Source organism: Archocentrus centrarchus, chromosome 6 (genome assembly GCF_007364275.1).
Source record: "Archocentrus centrarchus isolate MPI-CPG fArcCen1 chromosome 6, fArcCen1, whole genome shotgun sequence".
Lineage (NCBI taxonomy): Eukaryota > Metazoa > Chordata > Actinopteri > Cichliformes > Cichlidae > Archocentrus > Archocentrus centrarchus.
The window spans coordinates 23,782,628-23,799,682 of record NC_044351.1 but is presented as its reverse complement, the minus strand read 5'-3'; the positions used below and the strand labels follow the sequence as shown (position 1 = coordinate 23,799,682).

The window sequence follows — 17,055 nt, the reverse complement described above, 5'->3', positions numbered from 1 at the left end:
ACCTCTTTTCACTCTCTATGTGTTTATACATCACTCTGCATTTAATCATTGGTTATTATTAGTCTCTGGGTCTCTTCCAGAGTGTCTTTTGTCCTGTCTCCCTCCCCTCACCCCCAAACAGATCACTGCCCTTCCCTGAGCCTGGTTCTGCTTGAGGTTTCTTCCTGTTAAAAGGGAGTTTTTCCTTCCCACTGTCATCAAGTGCTTGCTCATAGGGGGTCATTTTGATTGTAGGGTCTTTACCTTACAATATAATGCACCTTGAGGCAACTGTTGTTGTGATTTGGTGCTATATGAATGAATTAAATTAAATTGTTCAAGTCCACAGAGCAGAGTCCTTGCTGAGATAAAGCAGTATTTATTTTGAATAACAAACATATACAGTGTCTAGGAAGTCAAACTAAACTGAAAATAAGGATTGCAAAGATTAACTAAATATTGTCTGACCTCAAGAGCACTGTCTGTGGAGGCCTAGACCTGAGGATGTGAGGCCAAGGACTGTTTTCCTGTTGCGGGCACACCCTACAGGTAGCATCGCGTGCCTTAATTTCCTTGTCACACAAGTTCCAACCATTAGATGGAGCAGACTCAAACAAAAGAATATTAGACACTGAAGCCATCACATAATCATTACACATAATCATCTTTGACTCCTTCCACAATGAAACAAACTGAAATTCAGGAATAGGTGGGTCTTAGAGAGGAATCTGGAAACCTCTAATTCTCCCACATTAATTAACTTATTGGGTCAAATTAATTAAAAGTTGAGAATGAGATGCGTTTCAGCGCCCAGTGTGGTGAAACGTGGCATTTAACTGTGTTCAGTTGTTCGACGGCAGATCACAGGCTCCGTACAATACACATTTAATTCCCCCTCTTGATTTCGAGAGCAAACCTAATATTCATGGCGTTTCATTTATGTTGCAATTGGGTGTATATCTATGTTAAAAGATGATATAAATAAAATTAAAAACGTGAAATTGTGTAATTAAATTCAGGAACATTGCGGTTTGAGTTAGAGCCTTATTTTCTGATAGACGTGAATGCACCATAAGCTCCTCCCCCGGCAGTCCAAGCGGGAAGTTCACAAACATGGCTGAAATAATATGCATGTAATCTGCTGCTTGTTAAACACAGGAGTCACTTTAGAGTAACTGTAACTGCCGAGTTTGTATTTGCAGGGTTTGCGAGTTTGCAGGCTCGTATCGCGTAGTTTAGTAAATAATTGAAGCCAGCTTAGCGTCTTTATTGCAGCGACTGTAGTCATGTCCGGTGAGGAGAGGAGCGGCTCTACGTCCAGGTGCTTCGGACAGGTGTGTGGGCTTACCCGAGACTTCTTTAAAGGTTTACTGAAAACCTAATTATTTTGAATGAGACACAGGTGTGTTGAGTTAAATTAGTAAGTTAAAGCACAGCTGTTTTTGTTTCCAGTCCGCAGCTTACCGGATACTAGGGTGAACCTGTGTCCAACTTTGTTTATTAAGGAGAGGATCAGAGTTTGGTTTTTTTGGGGGGGGTGTTTTAGCTGTCCCCGCAGCAGATCGTCTGCCTCTTTCTCTGTTACACCAACCCTCCTCACGACATCCATGAATCTTCCTCTTTTCATCTCGCCTGGCATCTTTAACACCCTTTGTCCAGTATATCCACTAACCCTCATCTACACATGTCCAAACCATCTCAACCTCGCCTTTCTAGCTTTGTTTCCAAACTGCTCAACTTGAGCTGTCCCTCTGATGTATTCATTTCTAATCCTGCACGTCCTGGTCACTCCCAATGAAAATCTTCATCTCTTCCACCTCCAACTCCACCTCCTGTCTTTTTGTCGGCACCACTGTCTCCAAAAAAAATCTCACTTAAATCTTGTAAAGCTTCCCTTTTACTCTCGCTGCTATCCTTCTGTCACAAATAAACCTCTCACATTCATCTCCACTCGCTCCACCCTGGCTGCACTCTCTTCTTCACCTCTCTTATACACTGTCCATTGCTTTGGATGATTGAACCCAGGTATTTAAACTCGTTTACCTTCACTTCTTCTAGTGGCTAGAAAGATAAATGATCAAAACCTTACTGATACAAAACGCAGGCGAGAATTAAACATTGACCAAGTCAGCCTTTTGAACCATTTGTCATGATTAGAGTATACGCTTCCCTCCAAAAGTGCTGGAACAGTGAGGCCAGTTCCTTTATTTTTGCTGTGGACTGAAAACACTTTGATTTGATATAAAAAAAAAAAAATCAACATGAGACAAAAGATCAACATCTCAGCTTTTAGTTACATCTGGATCTGATACACAGTTCAGAAGATGGCACCTTTTGGCTGAACCCACCCATTTTTCTTGTTAAAAAAAAAGTATAAAAACTTATAAAATAGATTAAAGTGAATAAGACTTAATATTTAGTTGCAAATCCTTTGCTTGGAATAACTGCATCAAGCCTGTGACCCATTTACATCACTAAACTTGCATTCTTCTTTGCAGTGCTTTTCCAGGCTTGCACTGCAGCCTCTTTCAGTTGTTGTTTGTTTGGGGGGGTTACATCCTTCAGTCTCCTGTTTAGTTTGTCAAATTGATGCTCTATAGTGTTTAAGTCTGGAGAGTGACTAGTGCCGTCTAAAACCTTCCACTTCGTGCCCCTGATGAACTCCTTTGTGGTTTTGGCAGTGTGTTATGGGTCATTATCTTGCATGATAAAAGATCTCCCAATCAGTTTGGTTGCATCTTTCTTTAAATTGACAGACAAAATAATGTTTCTGTAGACTTCTGAGTTCACTGTACTGCTGCCATCATGCATGATATCATCAATGAAGATTAATGAGCCCATCACTATATATAGAGAGAACAACATGAGAGGCCAACTTCAAGACAATTGCACAAGTCACCATCAAGTGTGAGCTTTACCAAGGAGATGCTCTGTCCCCACTACTGTTCTGCATAGGCCTGAACCCCTCAGCCAGATCATCAACAAGACTGGCTACGGATACCGACTACAAAATGGAGCAACCATCAGCCACCTCCTGTACATAGATGACATCAAGCTGCATGCCAAGAGTGAATGAGATATCGATTCACTGATTCACACCACCAGGATCTACAGTAATGACATTGGAATGTCATTCGGGCTGGAGAAGTGTAGTCGGAGGGTAACAAAGAGAGGGAAGGTAGTCAGAACTGAGGGGACTGCACTACCAGAAGGTAACATTGCAGACAATGAGGATAGCTAAAGTACCTTGGAATCTCACAGACAAGTGGGAACCATGAAGAGGCCGCTAGGAAAGCTGTACCTGCCAAGTACCTGCAGAGGGTATGGCAAGTCCTGAAGAGTCAGCGGAATGGGAAGAACTAGATCCGAGCAATCAACACCTACGCCTTGCCAGTTGTCAGATACCCTGCTGGGATAATAGGCTAGGCAAAGGAGAAAATAGAAGCCACTGATGTCAAGACAAGAAAGCTCCTTAACATGCATGGAGCGTTTCACCCCAAATCCAGCACCCTGAGACTGTACACTAAGCAGAAGGAAGGAGGCCGAGGACTAGTGAGTGTCAGAACCACTATCCTGGATGAAACAACAAAGATCCATGAATACATCAGGAAGATGGCCACAAAGGATCGTGTGCTTAGTGAGTACCTCAGGCAGCAGAAACCCGAGAAAGAAGAGGAGCAAGAACAGGAATCATCATGGAAGGACAGGCCTCTGCACGGCTTTACCACCGGCAGGTAGAACAAGTGGCTGATATAGAAAAAATCCTACCAATTGCTGGATAAAGCCAGACTGACTGACAGCACAGAGGCACTAATCATAGCACCACAGGAACAAGCTCTGAGCACAAGATCAATAGAGGCTGGGGTCTACCACATAAGGCAAGACCCCAGGTGCAGGCTGTGCAGAGATGCCCCTGAGACAATCCAGCACATAACAGCAGGGTGCAAGATGGTAGCAGGCAGGGCATACATGGAACGCCATAACCGAGTAGCTGGCAGAGTATACAGAAATATCTGTGCCAAGTATGACCTGGAAGTCCCGAGGTCAAAATGGGATATCCCTCCAAGTGATGGCACCATCAAGAAGAAAGAACACGTGAAGCTCGAAAAATACCAAGGGCTAAGAGAAGAGCTAGAGAGGATGTGGAAGGTGAAGGTAATAGTGGTCCCTGTGCTAATCAGAACACTCGGGGCAGTAACCCCCAAACTGGGAATATGTGTGTGTGTGTGTGTGTGTGTGTGTGTGTGTGTGTGTGTGTGTCCACATCTAGTTTGATGAGGTTTTCCTTCCTTCCTTCATGGACACCCACCCAAAGGCAGCAGAGAACAGTTGGTAGATTGGGTGGCTTTATAGTGTCTAAAATGAAATAAAAGAAACGTCATTGAAGAATCACACTTAAAGTTATTAGTGTAAGCCCAGCTTCCTGCATCTCTCGAGGATAACTGCTGCTAACTAATTTTACTCAAATCATAACAATGAGTAAATGGAAACATGAAGAAATTAAAATGTAAGCCTGTTTTTAGTATTAATGGTATTCCTCTTCTGTGCCTGAGTGACACTGGGTTGTGTTGACAGTACACCTACACAGCTGAGGAGTACCAGGCGGTCCAAGACGCTCTGCGACAGAAGCTGGGACCCGAGTACATCAGCACCAGAGTGGCTGGAGGAGGACAGAAGGCAAGGTTTTGTTTTTCTCTGCAGCTGGAAAGGTTGCCTGCACCTCAGACTGTGTTTTAATCCTCGTTATCTAATTCTACTGGATGTTGCATCACTGTACAGTCACAAACTATGATTCAAAGCAGAGTTATTACTTTCATCATGTAAATTATAAGATTATGTCATAATTTGAACTTCATTTCTCAACCTCAAATAGCTACTCTGATTTCAACAGGTATGCTATATCGAAGGCCATCGTGTCATCAGTTTGGCCAATGAAATGTTTGGATACAACGGGTGGTCTCACTCCATTTCCCAGCAGAATGTTGGTATGACTTTTCACACATCAGGATCCAGTTTTATCTCCCTGTGCTCAGACTAACATGAGACTTTTTATTTGCAGATTTCGTAGACCTCATCAATGGGAAGTTTTATGTCGGCGTCAGTGCATTTGTTAAAGTGCAGCTCAAGGTTGGGTGAACTAACCTCTTTTATTTTTCTGCCTCCATCCGTACAAGTTCATGTAGCACGTACTTTTCCTCCAGGATGGGGCGTTTCATGAGGATGTTGGCTACGGCGTCAGCGAAGGACTGAAGTCGAAAGCCCTGTCATTGGAAAAGGCGAGGAAGGAGGCAGTCACTGATGGCATGAAGAGAGCGCTGAAGTACAGGAATTTACTCGTATATATTTTCAAACATGCTGGAATTTTTTTTTTTTTAGAATATTCATTTAAAATTTTCTCACCCCTCCCCCATTTAGATGTTTTGGTAATGCTCTTGGTAACTGCATCCTGGATAAAGAATACCTCCTAGCCATTAACAAGATCCCCAGACAGGTCAGGATTGACATTTAAAATAAAATTTTTAGTCACTTCCATCTAGATAAATTTTTTTTGGAAGCTGATTCTTGTCACTTCTCCTCTACACAAAGCCGCCACCTCCTCTAGATCCAGTCCAGACCAAGCGGACTGAGGGTGAGCCGTCAGTGGAGAAGGCCCGGTTTGGAAGTCTTCTACGAGAGGAAAGTCTTATATCTGCAGCGGGTCCTGTCAGGACACCACTGGAGCCCAGAGTCATCAACCAGAACCAGAATCATTCAGAAGATCACACTCCTAATGCTGCTGACCCTGTACCTGGCACAAAGAGTGAGAACATCAGTTCCACGGATCCCAAACAGCTGAGAAAACTTAGACAGCAGCAGCTTCAGCAGAAGTTCAGGAGAGAAATGGAGGCCAAGAAGCTGCAGCAGAAGCAAGACCAAGCCAAATCCGAGGAGGCAGAGGTCACTATAGGACGAAGATCCAGTGGAGGTAAAGGGTGATTTCAAGTTTGTGTTACAGTACACTAATCAGGTTTTTCTTAATTCGAGGGGGAGAGATGAATAATAATACAGCAACACTGAGGTCTTGGTTAGATTTCTCCTTTCTGGAGGAGAAAGTTGTCAAAATATTATCACAAAAATTATTAAATGTCCAAATCTTGAAAATTTGGTAAATGTCGAACGTGACATGCAGAGTAATGATTTAAACAGGACTTTATAATAAAAATAGTTCATATTTAATGTTTTGCAGTCTGATTTGGCCTCCAGGTTCATAGTTTGAGACATGTTCTTAGTCTGGTGTTCCTGTTTCTCATATCATGAAGGGGTTCCTGTGTTTGATGCTGGTGGACATGAACTCACGAAGCCCAACGGAAGCAGAGACGTGTATTTAGCAGGTGCTGTAAACCAACAAGGCTCCACATACTTGGACTGTGTGATGAGGAGACCTGCATATTATTTCCAGTTTGTCTTCCTCTGCAGATGACCCTGAACTCTGGGATTTCACTCTGCATGGGATTGAGGATCTGGATGCTCCTGCAGCTGGCCCTCCACCCAGAGAACTCAGGCCCAGCACGCCACAGCATCACCCAATGCAGACACGCAGTAAGACTCCTCAGAGAACCGCGGACAGACCTCCAGAGGCTGCGCCATACAGCAGAGGACAGGACCAGGCTCAGTTCAGACCTCAGCAGCAGAGCCATTATCAGGGCAGACCAGGTGAGGTTTTATGAGCCAATCAGAGTGAGCTTCATGCTGACTTCTGTCTTAAATTCACTTTTACTTCTTCAACCTTCAGGTGAAGCCTCAAGTCCGTACAGGCAAGGACAATACATGAAAAAACGCAGACTGGACACCTGACATTTCACTCTGTTCATTCAGTTTGGTCAAAATGTAGCCATAATTTTATTTTTATTTATTTTACATTATAAATATTTGAGATTGAAAAAAAATGCTGTTGTGTATTTTTAGAAGAATGTTTTCTGGTTTTGTAAAAATAAAAATAAACAGAACAAAAAAAAAAAAGTAGGAATTCTGCCAGTTTTATTTGAAAAGGTGACATTTTAGATGAATCAAAGGAATTGATGAGACTTGTGATAGATAATCCCTTAATCATCCTTTAGTGTGGCCTTGTTTTGACTGAATTAGGACTAAACATTTTAAATAAAACTTGATTTAAGGAAAAATTCAAGCCTCTACTTAACTAAAATCGTATGACCTAGATCTAACTTTTGACAAATATACCCATAATCATGCCTTTTACCCGATTTATTTTTTATTTTTAAGTTTTGTACAATGTGAAAAACATACACAAAACAGACACTGGATCACAGGAAGTCAGTAAGGAGGGATCAGAAATAAGAGTATAACTGCGTTATCAGTAGCCTCAAACAGTACTGTGAAAGATTTATGATAATTACTGATATAGGAAAGTAGCATATGGATCTTAACCTCTTGTGGGGAGCTTGTGCTGTACAGTGGTGGGATGGCTGCCATTTGTAAGATTGCACACCAGTAAAGCCGGCATGCAGAACTCATACACTGATAGTCTCATACTGAAGTTGTGCCTGTGATATTAATGAATAGCAATTGAGCAGATCAACACTCAAAAGGAAGGCAAAAAACAAAACAAAAACAAACTAATAATCCAATATCAAAAACATTGAAGTCTGTAACAACCCTCATCAGCATGCAAATGTGTCCAATACCCCTCATTCCCTACAAAACATTGCATATTCTGCATTGCAGTAACTTTTTTTTCTCTAGAGAAGTTCAACTATTCATTCAATCTACAAGCAGGCGAAGAGTCACAATGACAGCATGGCACTAGTGTGAGGTGGTGAGACAGGTGGCGTCAGCGCAACAGCTTTGAAACCTTTGCACAGCTCACTCGGTGCCTTAACAAGTGCCTCCATGAAACGGTTTAATGATAAACCCACAAAAACAAATGTCGGCCAAATCCGTGCACACGTGTCCCAAATATAAATACACAACTGATACACAAAGGTAACTGCAGAGAGAAAAGAAAACTGTCCACTTTACTCAGTGTGCTCTTTGTCCCGCGTGTGGCGCCTGCCTCGGTGTTGCATGCTCTGACCTGGCTGTCAGGTGGTGATTAAACTGTATACTGGTTTCGTAAACTGGTTTTCTGCAGTACAGTCAGAGCTACAGGACTGGATGGATCTGGAACTTGTCATTAGTGAGGATGCAAGGCACAAAAGTGTTCCTCATGTTTACAGGTTAGAGTGCATGTGCATTTAGAATGGGTCACAACAAGCATATGCTAGTGAGAGCAAAATGTGAAAGCATTTACCTCATATAATATATACAATAAGATTACAAAAAAAAAGGGGGGGGGGGGGGGGCAGGGCAGTCATAAAGAGACAAGCTTAATAATCTGCAGGATTATTCCTGCACGGTGAAGGATACCAATAACAACCCTGCAATTGCACTTTTTTTTTTTATATTCCTTTAACTACATGTTGTTTAACAACCTTTAATAATAATTACAGTGAAACAACATCAAAATCTGATGGCTGAATACAGGTCCATAAAGAACATTGTTGTTTATTAAATATACGCATACAAAAACAGACCACAGAAAGAGAGAACCCCAGACACTTGTGATTTCAGAGGCCACAGCTAGATGTTATGGGTAGAAATATTTTTTGGGATGTATGACTTTAGTAAGAACCTGTTTATATATGTACTGTGTACCATCTGAGTAGAAAATAAAAGGGTGAAGAAGTGGTCTTGCTCCCCTCAGAGAGTGAAACCCTCAAATACTATCCTAGCAAAACTTTTTACTTTGTATGATATAAACAGATTCTGAACTGCACATATCTCACAGCTAAGCACTAAGTTTAGTGGTTTAATGTGTCCCTTTGGGGGATGGGGGGGGGACAAAACAAAAACAAAACAACAACAAAAAAAAAAAAGAACAGCCCACAAAGATCACCCAATACTCAGATTGTGATCTACAGCAGCATCACCTCTTCAGTTCTCTGAATGGTGGTCAACATCAGGACTGTGTTTATCTAGCAGATCCACTTGCTTGAATAAACTCAATATAAGAAATTTGTATGATAGACACAATGACACCAGACTTTCACAGAGACATAAACGTGTTTTACATAGAATCATAACCCAGTGAAGAAATGTCTATGTACAAAGCCAATGTTTAAATGTATTTTAGATTAAGGCCACAGTTACAAGGGGCAGTTTGTCTACTCTGCTATTATTGCATTTTACTGGGATGTATTCACACTGCAACCATTTATCATGCTCCTAACCTTCCAAGTCTTTCTTCTCCTAACTCTACCATTCACATTGCTTATCCATCTGGGACAAACTAATATCCCACTCTGATGTCCCACTTTTCTCTACACTCACATTCTCCCTTCATTCTCTAAGACAACTTAACCTGCCCTCCAAAGTCATCCCAACCAGTTCAATGTATATGCTGTGTGCACTACTGGAACCATCTTCAGTCCCAGCTCAGTGCAAAGTCCAGACAAATAAGGATATGAACCACAATCCCTCACTAACGTTTCCCCTTCAAAAGGTCTGATTCTCCAGCAACATCTTTGGCTGCTGTGCCTTTGGGCCGATATGTCGGACACAACCAACCACCTCGTCACAGCTCGTTTCCACAGCTAATGGCAGGATAAGTGTGAGACTTTTGTGCTGTGTGTGTGTATTGCACTCTCCCTCCAATTGCCAGACAGACTTTGTTCTGCCTGAGAGGACTTGAACCACACAGGTCAGTTATTACAGAAATAATACGTTATGATAAAAGTTGAAATAAAATGCTCAATACCAAGCCAGCTAGCCAGCAAACCACAAAGAGTCTGTGGATCTCAAGCAACGACTGGTCCCTCTGCCCTGCGTGGCCTTCCATCTCAGCCTGGACCAGACTGGATTACGTAGGCCTCAGGTTGGACCCTCCAGGGGTGACTGATTTCTGGGGGGCTGATGTAGTTCCCACTGGGTAACTTTGGTGGAGAGAGGTTACTGAGGTTGTTGTAGATGGCTGGTACTGTGTTAGCGGCTGTCCCGGGTTAAGCATGCTGATCTGGCATGTAGCTGTGGGTCCTGCCCACTGGGAAGTACTGTACGGGGCTGAAGCATATCCATACCCCTGGGCAACCGGACCCAGAGAGCCTTTACGAGGGCCCAAAGAGGCAGAGGGATTGGTTGGGTTGGGGAGGTGAGTGGCAGTGGTAGATGTGGTGCTGGAATGTGTTGGGCCAAGATAGCCTGGAGCTGAAAATTTACGGCCCATGTTGGCTGGAGGGATGATCTGTATTAATGAAGAAACAGGGTTACTGTTCAATAAGCAAGATTACAAAAACATATACATTAAACACGGTCATGAAATACTGTGATATTTTTTTATTTATAATAAAAGAATACTGATTCCTTACATCATGTCCCAGAGCTGCCTGTGCTCCAGTTTTAGGACCTCTCTTGCACTGGGAGAGGCTGATGGCATCTCTGGCCCAGTTATCCACCAGTTGGTGCAGGTCATCAGTGAAGGTGCCTTTGCCCTTCTGGGTGTGAGAGGCAGTAGGAGGGAGCCCAGTGGCCTGGGACAGGGAAGTACACTCAGCCTGCAAGTGGCCTGAACCATTTGTAGAGCTGGTCCCACTTGATCCTGGATATACAAACAAGATAGATCAGATGTTAACTTCCGGAAGTCAAATGAAGTAGCTTACTGTAAAAGCTGTGGTTGCACATACCTGTGGAGCAATTGCTGAGGCTTGGCATGGATGGAGAGGACATGAGCTGTTGTGACCCGGTTACTGACTGAAATGCCTCTGCTGCAGTTTCTGAGGTCTCTGTTGCTGAGGCTGAACTTTGCTTTGGAGGGGACTGTGAACCATGGCTCTGACCTGAGGATCACAATACAGAATGAAGCCAACATTTAAACAAGAGAACACTGAAATACTCAAAATATGCACATATTACCAAAAAAAAAAAAGGATAGTGTGTCACATTACCTGAGCGTACAGGGCTGGGCTGTCCGCTACTGCGACCAGATTTGTGGCTTTTGTTTTTTAGCCTTCGTCGTCCTCCGGGCATGGCCACAGCGGGGGAGAACACAGAAAGAGGAGGAGTTTTTCCCATCCGTGTGAACAAGGCCTCTATCTCCTCTCTCTGACGAGCTTGCAAGGCCTGAATTTCCGTCATATGTCTGAGGAGAGAGGCAGAAAATATAAAATCTTGTTTCCACTGAATAACAGAGGTTTACATAAGGGTACTGTAAAACAGAACCATAAATATGTAACGTACTTTTCCCTCAGACGGCTGATTTCTTTTTGCAAAGCTTCATCATCAGTCTCAGAGTCATCATCATTCCCGCTACTATAATGGCGATGTGTGATATGAGAATCAGAGGTTGAGGATGATGGTCCATTCTGCATACTGCAGTCATGTGTTGGACTGGAGCCTTCTGCTGGAGCAGGGGTCACTGGAGGAAAACAAAGTCATTACTGTGTTATAAGAGGTTAATCTTGAGATTTAATTAAAACTGTATCTTTTACCTGAAGTTTCATATTATTTATCAAATACAATCTTCTTTATATTTACTGTCCAAATCAAAAGATAATCATGTGGTGTGAATATAATAATGGATTATTAATCTCACTAGCTAGATAACTCTTACTGCTCTCAGTAATTCCCACTGCAGCCTCTGTGATAGGAAACATTTAAAAACAAGTATGGCAAGTGACAATGCTTCCTCAAAGAAAAACTACATTATGCATATATCTCTGTTCTAAGGCCACCGATCAGGGAACACACTAGTATCAGGAGGATTCATTTCATTAATGTTTTTGTGAACCCACTACACACCTGTGACTGAAAACCGTCCCACTTTAGAGCCAGTGGCTGGCTCAGATGTTGCACTGGTGCTTGTGGATACTTGGAAGCGCCCGATAGTGGTGGGCTGACTGGCAGGACCAGCAGAAACAGAAGACCTCCCATCCACAGCATTAACTTCACTGATTCCTTCAGGCAGAGGAGATGACCGGTGGAGGGTATTTTCTGGACTGGAGGGGGAGGAGGCAGAAGAGGAGGAGGAGGATGTCGTCGAGGATGATGTCAGGGAAGAAGAGGAAACAACGCTGGATGGATCTTGAACACTGCTGGATGCATAGTCAGTAGCAACAGAGACCTGAGTACGAGGGAAGAGATCATTTTAATGAACTGGAGTCTGAGGTTGTAAGAGGTTTAACCTTTTAAGAACAGAGTAAGCACTCTAACTAAACCTTACTTGGAAACGTCCAAGAGTGACACTGTTTCCTCCCTGAACTGTCTCTGGACTTAGAGCTCTCCTCAACTGGGCTTCCAAATTATCCAGGGGTTGCTGTGGCTGTGGTTACACAAAAGACATAAGGAACTCTCTAAGTAGTAAATAAGTACCCTGTGCCAGTCAAAACCAAGAAAAGTAATGGGGCAGGCAGTATTGCAGGGACAATGTAGACCTCACCTGATTTGGTCCAGGAAATGGGGGCACAAGGTCTGATGGAGGTGTAGGAGCTTGGTCAAAAGCCCCAGGCAAAGTCTAAATCAATATGGAAAGGAGAAAACAAAAGAAATTTTATGATACATTATCACAATGAAGCACCATGATGAATTTATTTTTGGGTGATGCATTATTCACCAACCTGTGCTCTGGGCTTAGTAGGAGGGGTTTGGGCATGTCCAGTCACTGTTACAACCTGTCCTGGAGTGGATGTGGGGCCCAGAACACTCTGTGCCCCAGAGGTGAGGGGAAGATTAGAAGGGGGCACAGGGGCAGTGGCAGGTGCAAGTCCAGGTGGAGGGGAAGAAGTTCCAGTGGGAGGAGAGGAGGTCCCTGCATTCTGACTGGGATCCACTGATGCTGAGGAGGCAGAGCTCTGGTCTTTAAAAAGGGACCGTAGCTTCTGTTCAAGGGTGTGGATGTCATCTATGCCAGTGGACTTGGTCTGGATCTCAGCCCCTTCTGACTCCACTGGCTGCTGTTGGACTTGGCTTTGACTGGTGGGAGGTGGGGGCTGGGTTGTATTCTGTGATGCATGGCTGGATGAATTCACTGGCTGAGAAGATGTAACAGCACTATTAAAAGGCTGCTGCTCTGGAACAGTTCCAGTACTGTTGGATGAGATCGAAGTACTGCTTAACTGAGATCCAGGTACTGCAGGGACAGAGGGCTGTGCAGACTGAGGAGAAATGGAGGAAGATGAGGGAGGGTTGTTAGCAGCTGGTGGAAACTGTGAGGGGGCCGTTTCATGGGAGGACTGTGGTGGTGGTGGACTGGAGTCACTCCCTACAGTTTGGGACGGAAGTGATGCTGGTGGAGGGGAAACCCTCCCAGCTAACGGAGGTGGTGAAGATGTTTCAGATTTCAGAGAAGGAAATGTGGCAGTAGTGGTTGAAGCTACAGACTCTGGAGATGTCAGGATATTGTTAGAGCTTGGGACAGACTCAGTGGATTGGGCAGTGCCTGATTCTTGCTCAGTACAAGGGATATCAAATGTTTTGCCCTTCTGTAGACAGGCCTGCTTCATTTCACTGAAAGCCTGCTGGAGAGTTGCTGATGGAGCAGAGAGAGAAAGGCCCAATGATGCCAAAGGAGCTTAAAAAAAAAAAAAAAAAAAATAGTTATACAATTAAAATTCACAAAAAATAAAATAAACAATAATCATGAAAAATAAACCTCTCACCTGTGGCAGGCTCTTCTCCAACAGAGGTATTAGTAGAAGATCCTCCAAAGAACTGCTCTCTAAGTCGAGACTCTGGCACTGGGCTGACAATGAACCTTCGTCCTGCTGAATGCACCACCTGAGCTGTAGTGCTAGGAGAAATACCTGCGCGCCGGGGGGGTGTGTGTGTTAGAATATGATTGTGAAGTCTAAATAAATAAATAATAATTGGACATTAAGCTGTGTATTTCTGACAAGTCCGTTTACCTGGTACCATGGGAACTGACAAATCAGGCTGTTGTTGAAGGTCACTCATCTACAAAGAGATAAAATGTAGGCATAAACAGTGAGGTTTAGCAGGCAGTTGTGAGTATTTGCCTAATAGAAGTGTGGTGAATAAATACCTGAGGAAAGCCTTCCTTCATGCCCTCTCCTTTCTCATCAGCCTTTTCTATGACTTCACGGACCTGCTCAATGAATGATTCTCTTTCAGTCTCCAAAATGAACTCACTTTGAACCTGAAAGAAAAACGAAAAGCAGTTTAGCGACTGTCACTCACATACTATGCAATGTTTCATTTATTAAATTTATTTATCCAGGTATTTTTGAGTGACCAAACTAAAGAACCAGTACTACCATAATCTGGGCAATCTCCTCTGGGTTATCTCCATCAAGATCAAATCTGAAGGTCACCATCTTCCTGTTGTGAGTTTCCAACTGGCACTCTGCTACTCTGTCTCCCACATTGGAAATCTGCAAAAACATTTACTTCCATTAAAACTGTTCAGTAACAAAGACCTTAAGAATATAAAACAGACTCATTAGTTAAAATTCATACACTAAGAACATTTAGCTTGGCCTTTGCAGTCTTCTCATGGCGAGAGCGGCTGCGTACAGATCGCCGCTGGTGCCGCTTCAGCGAGCGGCCCTCATGGCGGCCTCCCGATGTAGAACTTCCATCATTACCATCACTAAGACCTGAAGCTGCATCTGACGGGCAACTAAAACAAATAAAATCAATAAAAAAAAGTTGTACAAGCTGCATATGCTGAAACCAGACTTTTTAAAAGTAACTTTCATCTTACCTATCCACAGATGGTGGTATTAGGGAAACAGATCCCGCTGGCTGCTCCACTGGTATGGACTGAGGAACACTCACAGGACCCTGACACACAGGAAACTTCAGAAATCAAACACGTCATCTCAAAAAACACAAGTTATACTGTTTTGCACAGCACCATTTTGAAGTGATTTAGGGGTTACACAGCATCATTTAATCACTGATTTAAATCATATCATCCACTAGATGGAGCTCTTTAATCTGGTGAAACATGCAACTACAAGAGACGCCATTTTTCTGCTGTCAGGAGGAATGTAAATACTGCTGTGATATGGAGCGTTTCAGCTCCTTTCGGAGATTAATTATTTTTAATCCCACTCTCAGCACTGCAAATATAGTCACAATACTATTTAACTGCAGTAGAAGTCTTTCACTGATTATTGCATACAGATTTAAAATACACAGTACTATTTTAATGAAAAGTTTACAGCTACATAAAAGCCTTTCAGCTTTCAGAACCTTAATCTGAAATTGTTTCTATTGGTTTCTGGTCAGTGGTCATGGAGGCAAACACTGTGCTAAGCCCTTACATTTCTTCAAATATTTATATTTGTTCTCGATCTGGAGGTTCATTAAGTACTATCCTAATAGTTAACTAATAATTTTGACAGATAATGTAATAGAATCCACACGAATATAATATTTACTGAAAACAAAATGCACACATATTTTAAGGAACAGGAGCCAGGTCTGAACAAAATGTTCCACACCTGACCCAGAAACACCAGCATACACAAGTCAGAGTACCTGCACAACAGAGAGACATGAGGCCTGATAGAGGAAGTATAGGTGCTCAGCGTTGAGTGGTGGAGACAGGATAGGAGTACTTGGATCATTGGCCCAAGACTAAGAGTCATGCAAAATAAGAAGCATGCAGGAGAAGAAGATTGGGGAGGAGAACAAAAAAAGAACAACAAAAAAAAAGGAATTGTTGCAATTGGAGCACTTAGAGAGAAGAAACAAAAGCTTTAAAATGTACATAAAAATGGACAGAATCACATTCGTACTGTAGTTTGGTGAAGGAAAACAAGACAAATGCTAGCATGCGTGTTAAAACAAGTGAGCAGATGCATGTTAAATGGGAGCAATGGAGGTAAAGTGGGTCACCTGTAAATGCTGAGCTCCAGTCTGTGCCTGTGATTGTGCAGAACTCTGTGGAGAACTGGTGCTCTCTGGCTGCTGCTGGGGAACAGAAGACTGGGAAGATGGGGCCATTGCCACTTGCTGGGAGGGAATCTATTTGTACAGAAGCGATAATGATGCAAGGGCAGAAACAGACACACACACACACACACAAAAAAAAGAAGTTAATAAAAAACAAACAAACAAACAGTCACACTTGCATTTAGGTAACTTCCTGAAAGTCCGGTTTCTCTACAATCTAAAGCTTTCAGAGATTTACTTTGGGCTCTTTTCCTGAGTGTCATGCACTTACCTGCTGAATAACATAGCTGCATGAATCAGGCAGCTATGTTATTTGCCACTGTCAAGGAAAGGATTAATGAAGTTTAACTCTAAAGCGGATTGCAGATATGTAAAAGGTATATCATTTCACACTATTTTTTTTCTCTCTAAATACCTGCTACATTAAAATAGAAACCTAGCAGAGACTGTCATACAGACCAGTGCTAACCATAAGTGCATTTTGTTTTCCACAACATGTTATCTGAACGACTGTGGGTGTATTTGAAAGTTGTAGCAGGAAAATGGGACATTTTATCTACCTGAGGGGGTAGCGATGGTTGGTAGTAAACTCCGTACTATAAGAAACAAAGCATAGCAAAGGGTAAGAGTAGGAAACCTGAGAAAAGAGACCAAAAAAAAAAAAAAAAAGATCCTGCACGCAAATTCTGCGAGCACTGCTTTCACAACCACCTAACCAAAGGATATAGGCTATAACGTTTAATTTAATACTACCAGGATATCTTGTTTTTGCTGACTCTGACAGGTTGAAGTTGAGATTTGTGGGGTGTGAAGTGTATTCAGGGTGTCCAGTAAAATGTGATATTAACAAAGTTTGTTTTCAGGTGCAAAAGATTTGACCCCAGAGGATGTCAGTGAAGCAAGAATTTTAATTTGTTGTCCTCAAAGACATTAAGACATGCATTAATAGATATACCTGTGCAGGTGTCACTGGGACAGCCTGGTTGGCATTTGGAACAGGAACAACTTCCGGCTGAACACCCTATAAAAGCAAATGTTCTGAAAATTAGACAAGCCTGAAACTCTATATTGAATCCTGAATACATGCATATGGATGTGATATGAAATTCTCAACACATTGCAGACAGT

General features: G+C 42.7%; 2 protein-coding genes across 12 annotated transcripts in view; one reads left to right on the top strand and one right to left on the bottom strand.

Annotated features, from left to right (window-relative positions):
• The first annotated feature begins 1,081 nt into the window (after positions 1 to 1,081).
• On the top strand, positions 1,082 to 6,977 carry rad52 (RAD52 homolog, DNA repair protein). 2 transcript variants are annotated; one of them, XM_030732086.1, is made up of 10 exons: positions 1,082 to 1,313; positions 4,555 to 4,656; positions 4,871 to 4,964; positions 5,039 to 5,106; positions 5,181 to 5,299; positions 5,395 to 5,470; positions 5,566 to 5,944; positions 6,279 to 6,350; positions 6,436 to 6,672; positions 6,752 to 6,977. In XM_030732086.1, exons 1-10 carry the CDS (start codon positions 1,266 to 1,268, stop codon positions 6,811 to 6,813), a joined length of 1,257 nt encoding a protein of 418 aa, XP_030587946.1. In that variant the 5' UTR covers positions 1,082 to 1,265; the 3' UTR covers positions 6,814 to 6,977. The 2 variants fall into 2 exon arrangements, with proteins under 2 accessions (XP_030587946.1, XP_030587947.1); XM_030732087.1 differs by lacking the exon at positions 1,082 to 1,313 and adding an exon at positions 4,005 to 4,134.
• A 27-nt stretch (positions 6,978 to 7,004) lies between these two features.
• Positions 7,005 to 17,055, bottom strand: part of LOC115782072 (serine/threonine-protein kinase WNK1-like) — a 29,266-nt gene continuing 19,215 nt past the window's right edge. For 7 of the 10 annotated variants that reach the window (XM_030732068.1, XM_030732070.1, XM_030732074.1 and 4 more), the window contains 19 exons: positions 16,883 to 16,948; positions 16,488 to 16,523; positions 15,871 to 15,999; positions 15,511 to 15,609; positions 14,729 to 14,808; positions 14,482 to 14,644; positions 14,280 to 14,396; positions 14,048 to 14,161; positions 13,911 to 13,959; positions 13,665 to 13,808; positions 12,624 to 13,576; positions 12,446 to 12,520; positions 12,230 to 12,328; positions 11,809 to 12,130; positions 11,248 to 11,425; positions 10,956 to 11,149; positions 10,695 to 10,847; positions 10,380 to 10,609; positions 7,005 to 10,255 (listed from right to left, as the gene is read on the bottom strand). In XM_030732068.1, coding sequence (XP_030587928.1) covers positions 9,875 to 10,255; positions 10,380 to 10,609; positions 10,695 to 10,847; positions 10,956 to 11,149; positions 11,248 to 11,425; positions 11,809 to 12,130; positions 12,230 to 12,328; positions 12,446 to 12,520; positions 12,624 to 13,576; positions 13,665 to 13,808; positions 13,911 to 13,959; positions 14,048 to 14,161; positions 14,280 to 14,396; positions 14,482 to 14,644; positions 14,729 to 14,808; positions 15,511 to 15,609; positions 15,871 to 15,999; positions 16,488 to 16,523; positions 16,883 to 16,948 — 3,582 coding nt within the window. In that variant the 3' untranslated portion in view covers positions 7,005 to 9,874. The remainder of the gene's footprint in view (positions 10,256 to 10,379; positions 10,610 to 10,694; positions 10,848 to 10,955; positions 11,150 to 11,247; positions 11,426 to 11,808; positions 12,131 to 12,229; positions 12,329 to 12,445; positions 12,521 to 12,623; positions 13,577 to 13,664; positions 13,809 to 13,910; positions 13,960 to 14,047; positions 14,162 to 14,279; positions 14,397 to 14,481; positions 14,645 to 14,728; positions 14,809 to 15,510; positions 15,610 to 15,870; positions 16,000 to 16,487; positions 16,524 to 16,882; positions 16,949 to 17,055) is intronic. The other 3 variants (XM_030732077.1, XM_030732072.1, XM_030732071.1) reach the window with 3 other exon arrangements.

What these genes read in the sequence shown, in the direction of transcription:
- rad52 (XM_030732086.1), top strand. Translation starts at nt 1,266, where the DNA reads ATGTCCGGTGAGGAGAGGAGCGGCTCTACGTCCAGGTGCTTCGGACAG. An exon ending in GGCATGAAGAGAGCGCTGAA is followed by an intron (nt 5,300 to 5,394) that starts GTACAGGAATTT and finishes TCCCCCATTTAG; the next exon opens with ATGTTTTGGTAATGCTCTTG. An exon ending in CCATTATCAGGGCAGACCAG is followed by an intron (nt 6,673 to 6,751) that starts GTGAGGTTTTAT and finishes TTCAACCTTCAG; the next exon opens with GTGAAGCCTCAAGTCCGTAC.